General features: G+C 34.0%; 1 protein-coding gene across 1 annotated transcript in view; it reads right to left on the bottom strand.

The window, feature by feature from the left end:
* The window catches only part of LOC125664350 (leucine-rich repeat and coiled-coil domain-containing protein 1-like), a 123,441-nt gene that overhangs the window by 20,374 nt on the left and 95,567 nt on the right, over window positions 1-7,500 (bottom strand). The window contains exons 17-20 of the mRNA XM_056152159.1: window positions 4,063-4,134; window positions 3,719-3,793; window positions 1,764-1,863; window positions 1,330-1,418 (exon numbers count right to left, since the gene is read on the bottom strand). Coding sequence (XP_056008134.1) covers window positions 1,330-1,418; window positions 1,764-1,863; window positions 3,719-3,793; window positions 4,063-4,134 — 336 coding nt within the window. The remainder of the gene's footprint in view (window positions 1-1,329; window positions 1,419-1,763; window positions 1,864-3,718; window positions 3,794-4,062; window positions 4,135-7,500) is intronic.

Raw genomic sequence — 7,500 nt, 5'->3', positions numbered from 1 at the left:
TTTAATTACCGATACAATCACTATGTTTTAATTACCAATACAATCACTATCTTTTAATTACTGATACAATCACTATCTTTTAATTACCAATACAATCACTATCTTTTAATTACCGATGCAATCACTATGTTTTAATTACCAATACAATAACTATCTTTTAATTACTGATACAATCACTGTTTTAATTACTGATACAATCACTATCTTTTAATTACTGATACAATCACTATGTTTTAATTACTGATACAATCACTATCTTTTAATTACTGATACAATCACTGTTTTAATTACTGATACAATCACTATCTTTTAATTACCAATACAATCACTATGTTTTAATTACCAATACAATAACTATCTTTTTATTACTGATACAATCACTATCTTTTAATTACCGATACAATCACTATCTTTTAATTACCAATACAATAACTATCTTTTAATTACTGATACAATCACTATCTTTTAATTACCAATACAATCACTATCTTTTAATTACCAATACAATAACTATCTTTTAATTACCGATACAATCACTATCTTTTAATTACCGATGCAATCACTATCTTTTAACTACTGTTATGACCACAGATCACACACTTCACTGGATCATTCTCCTTTTACTGAAATATGAAGCTCATACGATTCCTACCTCTTATTTACCCCAGGATTGAACAGTTATGATTTGAGACAAAAACTTACAGGTATTTCTTTACTCTGGTAAACGTACTTAAATCCCCGGGGCCTCTCACCCGTTCTGTTCTCTATCACACATATATAAATACATTATATTCATATTTAAGTGTGATAGAGAACAGAGCGGATTAGATGCCCCTGTGAATGAATTTAGCAGTAATCTCACCTATCTCTTAATGCATCTACCTTGCTAATCTATACTTAGATGTGTTTACAGGGACCTGCAGCCAATACAAGCAGTAATAATTTCACTATGAAGATTTATGCTGGAAAATAAGCTGAATATTGATTTCACCAATAAGTGGATATTTTATTTATCTCCCCTTGGAGATGGCATGACACTTCATATGAACATAAATCCCCTTTCCCCATAAGCTGCTTTTTATAAGATTTGGTTTAAAAAAACTCAACCTAACATTAGAGGTCTTTGAGAAGTCTTTGAAACGTTAAGAGGGAAATGTCAAATAGAATGAATATCTCGCTTGTGCCCTTTGCTTTGATAATAAAAACCTCAGTACAAAACAATTTATGTTTTATTTATTGTCATTAAGTATGCAATGCTAGGCAACAACTTATTGGGAGGCTCTTCCACTGTAAGAAGACTGACAGAGTTGTCCTTCTTGACACGCTCACCTCCAGGTTTTTCTTCAGTGTTATGATCTCAGAACTCTGGGCCTCTATTTTGGACTCGAGTCTGCCTCTGTCCTGGGCCAGAGAGGAACCTGTCAAATTATGTAATACTAAAATACACACACCATAAATCAGAAGACACAAGATTAGATACATCGTACTGGTATATAATACTAATATATATGTACTATAAATCAGAGAACACAAGATTAGATAAATCATACTGCTGCATTAAATCCTTCAGGATTACAGAGCAAAATTGGATTTCAGACAATTTAAACTTGTACATATAATGCACAATTCATTTCAATAACCGGGGCATTTTAAAAAAAATTGATATAATTTTTTTAAAATCAATTACAGACCAATAGGATTTGGCAGTTCCTTGATAAACTAGTTCTGGTCCCTCATTGGAACTTATACATCTCTCTTTGTACCTTGTTGTGCTAGTTCCTGGCCCCATAATTTCCTCTCAGCCTTCAGACCACAAATGACAGATTCTTGAGCTTCAACCTGGGCTAATAATTTGGTTTTGTCCTGTTCAACAGAAAACAATCCACTCAATAAAATAGAACTTTGTAACTTTTAATTCCTGATGCAAGTCCTTGTAAACTGACAAACATTCACAGTAATGAAGAGAGAAAACATTAGGGGAACAGTCTACATAGCTCATCTCCACAAAGGCAATCCACAAAAATTTACATTTCCAATGTTTTCGCCTCTCAGATATCTTCACAAATTGTAATGATAGCCAATTCCTCATAAATGTATTGCAGTTGTAAACAATGTGTGTATAAATCTCAATAAATATAGTTCATCTATTCAAATGATAGCGATGAAAGTGAGAATGAAAATTTGGACACCCCGGACAAAAATCAAGCTCATGATTGTATTGGTAAATTGAAAACATATGTACAGAAGGTACCCCGTGTTTATGACAAATTTTCATAGACCTGAGGGAGATTGACAATCAGTTCAGTATGAAACAAAAGCAAGAAACTCAGATTTTTTAAAAATAAAAATCTTGAGTGGACAAAAATAAATTCTATTGTTCAAATGTCGTAAATTTTGTAATGTTATATAAAACAAAACTCGACATTTCAGATTTTGCTTATTTTGGACTTTGGCTATATTGAAAGAAAAAGGTTGGTCCCTTGAATTCCAATCTATTCGGGGTATACTGTAGTCACCTGTCTCATTATTCCAATCCACAGGGGCTGAGCATGTTTTGGGTCCAAGCTCTGTGATACCATCAATATAGATCTATATCTATGGTATCACAGAGCTCAGACCCAAAACGGGCTTAGCCTCTGTGTTCCAATCAGTTACCTGCTCATTCCAATAAATCACACATCGATTTCTTCCAATCAGTTACCTGCTGTACATCACACATCAGCTTATTCTAATCAATAACCTGCCTCATTCTAATACATCACACATCAACTTATTCTAATCAATAACCTGCCTCATTCTAATACATCACACATCAACTTATTCTAATCAATAACCTGCCTAATTCCAATACATCACACATCAACTTATTCTAATCAATAACCTGCCTCATTCTAATACATCACACATCAACTTATTCTAATCAATAACCTGCCTCATTCCAATACATTATACATCAACTTATTCTAATAAATTACTGTGGAATCATTTTAATTCATGGGGTGGGGGGGGGGGGGGTGGGGTGGGGTGGGTGGGGCAATGTTTGTGGGTAAGCAAATTTTTGCTGGTTCGTGGGGACATAATTTCGTGAGTAAGCGATACAATGTCACTAGGAGAGATAACTCTACTAGGTTTAAAAAATGTTCAAGGACACGTAAATTCGAGGGTAAAAGTGACCCATGAAATCCACGAACATCAAACCCCCAGGAACATTGATGATTCCACAGTCTTTACCTCATTCTGATACATCATACATTGACTTATATACTTTCAATTTCATCTCTTCTCTTTTCTTTAAAAGTTTGCGGGCATATATCACACGATATATGCCCGGAAACATTCCGGCCGCAAACATTACGTCACAATCAATACACAAGCAAATTACATGTACTACGTCGTTAATTTTCAAATTTTTCATCTTTTACTCAGTTAAACTAATAAAGAAATTGTTAAAAATAAATTATTGTAAGTTTCTAAATGAAATTGAAAGTATATAATAAAAAGGTTATAGACTTTGTATGGGAAAACATGACGACCTCGTTTTTTGTTGCGGACGGACCTCGCAAGCTCGGTCCGTCTACGCGCCAAAAAACTCGGTTGTCATATTTTCCCATACAAAGTCCATAACCTATAATTATTCCAATCAGTCACCTGCCTCATTCCAATAAATCATACACCGACTTATTCCGATCAGTTACCTGCCTCACTCCAAAACATTTACCTGTTTCAGTAGTTCCATTTGTAGCATCCTTTTGCGGGCCTCTTCAACATGGGCCTCCAGCACCTGAATTCTGTCCTGTTCCAAAAAAAAATAAAAAATGTCCGACCTTAATACCAAGTGACATAAATCTCTGTCCTGTTCCAAATAAACAATGTCCGACATCAATTATAGTAAGTGACAAATCTTTTTATCACTATTTATGTGAACTTTGTGTCATAAACTTTCTAAATGTGCATGTGAAGACAGGGGGCTTTTACTAGAAAATATTGACTGCCACACAATATGTATTGTATTAGTTTCTGTAGACAAATTCCACTGGTAAGCACAACGAAGATGATAAATACCCGGCTCTCCAGCCCCTGCTCCTGCTTGGCCTTGGATAACTCTGTTATTCTGCCTTTCTGTTCTTTTACCAACTGAAATAAAAATCAGGTGATTTGTCAAAAATGATGACAGACTGACTGTATATCATATTGGGAAATTTACACAGTGTAAATTTTGTTATTTGCAGAGTGCACATGAGCTTCTTCTGATGAGAATTTTATTTTTTACAACGCGACCCTATGTTTGAATTCTATGTAATACAATTTTGTTTTTTGCAATGCGAGCTCCCTTCAGATGAGAACTTTTTTTTACAACGTGGCTCTGAGTTTGTTTGAATTCTTTGTAATACAATTTAATGGGAAGGCTTGTTTTCACCTCCTTTTTGAGCGTGATGCTCTAACCACTCGGCCACAGAGGCCCCTTCACCATCTTGTGATGTGTGTCATAAAAAGTTTAAGTGTTGCATGGTGTATTAATGAGGTACCTTAAAAAGTAGATTTACATAAAAAGCTAAAGATGTTACAAATATTTATTAACTATAGCAAGTTTATAGTCTCTGATACAGTGAGGCAAAGATAATAGAAACTGTCGAGGGGGAGGAGAAATATGCCATTGTATAAACAGCCAGTATTTCATCACGCTGAAAATAAACTAAAGTTTAAAATAGTACACACATTGTCTGTTATTCATTGGAGAGTGAAATCGAATAATGTCTCACTTCCGAAGCACAGAAAGAGCAATATTACATTAGCCATACATAGTTCTAAGACTATTTGCCCTAGGGATAAAACCATAAGTCAAATTTTCTAAATGTCTGAATTTTTAAAATAATTCTTGAATCATTAAATCAAGTTCATCATCACGATACTGATATCAATGAAGATAGTGACATTCTCTTTTTGCACAGAGAGTATTGCAGTGGTTATTTTGAACGGTCTTAATTCAAATGTCAATCTCTCTTTACTTCAGCTATAAAAAATCTTTCATCATTGCTATATTCGTTAATTTGTCATCAACAATGACACGCCAGGCTTGTTTGCTTCTACAGAATGCGCTTAAAATAATATCCCAGAATTCCCCCCTCCCCCTGTCTTATGAATTAAAGGTTAAAAAAATGGTTCCAGGTATTTTTTCTGCCCTTCATTTATAGCCAGAGGTTCTTGAACTAACTCAAGAATGATGTCATTTTTGTCTGGTACCAGGAACGTACTGGGATCTGAATCTCTGGACAGATTCTCTGCCAACACATAACTTTATCTCCAAATCAAAACTCCCCCTCACACTTCAACATATGGCGTCTACAAGCTGTGATATTATAAATGATATTTAACAAGTGATTTTCAATCAAGTTTACATTTCAAACACAAAAAAAGAATTAAAGACAATTTGAATACAGATTGATTATACGTTATAAAGTTTTACATGTCAGTTTTTATGACATTATGATCCTGAACATTACTGATAAACCACAGCAGAAACGAACTCGTAAAATTACAGATAATAATTTTTTTAACCTCATTCTTAAAAGTTTCCAATCAATGCCCTATAGCTTATTCATCTGGCGTTTTATTATGCTACAAATTTGATCTGATTAATTTCCGATTGTTAATTACAGTTTTAGTATTCAGCTACCGATGTTCTCTTGACCTACACTTAAAACAACCTAAATACGGTACGATCTTAAATTGGTCCAGGTGAGGTGAATTGTTTCCTCTTACAGACAATAAACATTGAGGAAGACGCTCATCATAAATATAGAACGCAAAAAATTCTGTACATGGAATCTTTGACTCGTGTTTAGAGATTAACTTTATAATTGTAATGAAAACTTCCTGGATTTAAGATTCTAAAACACAACAAAGCTTAAGTATGCCCTTCATTTTATCCAATTTACTAATTCTGAGTTACTGTTATCGGTTAATCAGCATTACACTATATATTAGCTGAATTCTTGTATGTCTAGGGATGATTATAATCAAAGGTAAAATACCGGCAAGGAGGAAATCATGAACCCAAGAACTACACAAAAAATAGTTCCAAATTTCATCTGGAAGAATTCAGGCTCCAGATAGTCCACTTTTGTCCTAATTTTGACAATAATTTAAAACTACATAAATATTATATATATATTCTTTATTGCTCGTACGTCTGATGGCATGTGTGTACACATTGAAAGTACAGTCGTATGATAAAGATCAGCAATTTGATGTCATTTTACAGGGCTCCAAAATCAATTTGAAAGAATATTAATACGTAATCTAAAACCATAATCAAGATATTCCCCAAGTTACACAGCTATTTAAAATTCTTTACACTTAATAATTGCATAAATCTAAAAACGGTTGCTTTTTTTTTTTTTTTTTTTTTTTTTTTTTACAGTAATACACCTTAAAATAGATCTCCTATGCAATTTGTTGAAGGACATTTCAAAGCAAATTGTAGCAAAACTGTGAGCATACATTAATTGTTTAAAAATAGATCAGAAATATAAAATTAATTATAATTTTAGCAATGCATGAATTGATGATGTCACAAATGCATGGATCTCCAACCATTAATTATATTTTCTTTAAAAAGAACAAAAATTGCTCTTCTCCTTTTTCTCATGCCAGGTGTTTGGTTTTAGAAAATGTGTCAATTAATCCATACGTTTTCACAGAACTGACGTTGCTCTTTGAAAAAATATTGGGACGGATCAGAGATTTGATCTGTCCCAGTATTTTCTCAGAGATCATAGCTGCAGAGCTCGCGAGCTACAGTTCTGCAGCTATGGTATTTAGCTCAGTGGTTAGATTACCTAACTAGCATCATGGAAGGGTCCCGGGTTCGATACCCGATTGTTCCTATAAGATTTTACTCCCCTTCTTTGCTACCATAACTTAGTAATGTCCACACATTCAACCTTCTGTAATACATAAGAGCTGACCTTACAACTTGCCAAAACCAGGAACTACATGTATCAAAATATGTTAACTCTAAAACAGACCTAAGTAATATACCCCCATGTTTTTTGTAGAAACAAGATAAGATACAAGTGAATTGTATGTGAAATGTCAAGAAAATTAAAGATAATTGAGAAACGTGGCATAAATCCTTAAACAGGGATTGTTGCTGCTACGAGCCTGTGGTCAGAAGAGCTACAGCAGAACCTGGATACAAAGAGGACAATAAAAATTATTGTTTATCACAGATTACTGCCTATAATGAAGTGATTTATATTCTTATCACACTACAGGAAATACATGTCATTGGACATAATGAATAATGCTTGTGAGAAAGTACAGAGCCAGCTGTCTCTAGCAGAATTGACTGTAAAATTAGAGACAGCACGTACAGAAAACAACCAGGTTTGACTGTACAATAATGAAAGCATGTGACGAATATAATGACTGCCATTCACACACCCCAGGTACCAATGAGGGCCCGTGATGAAGTCACCCAAATACGACAAAACTGTG

The sequence above is a fragment of the Ostrea edulis genome, chromosome 1, assembly GCF_947568905.1.
Source record: "Ostrea edulis chromosome 1, xbOstEdul1.1, whole genome shotgun sequence".
In the NCBI taxonomy this organism is placed as follows: Eukaryota; Metazoa; Mollusca; class Bivalvia; order Ostreida; family Ostreidae; genus Ostrea; species Ostrea edulis.
Note: the sequence above shows the minus strand (reverse complement) of the source record. Positions and strands in the feature narration are given on the sequence as shown.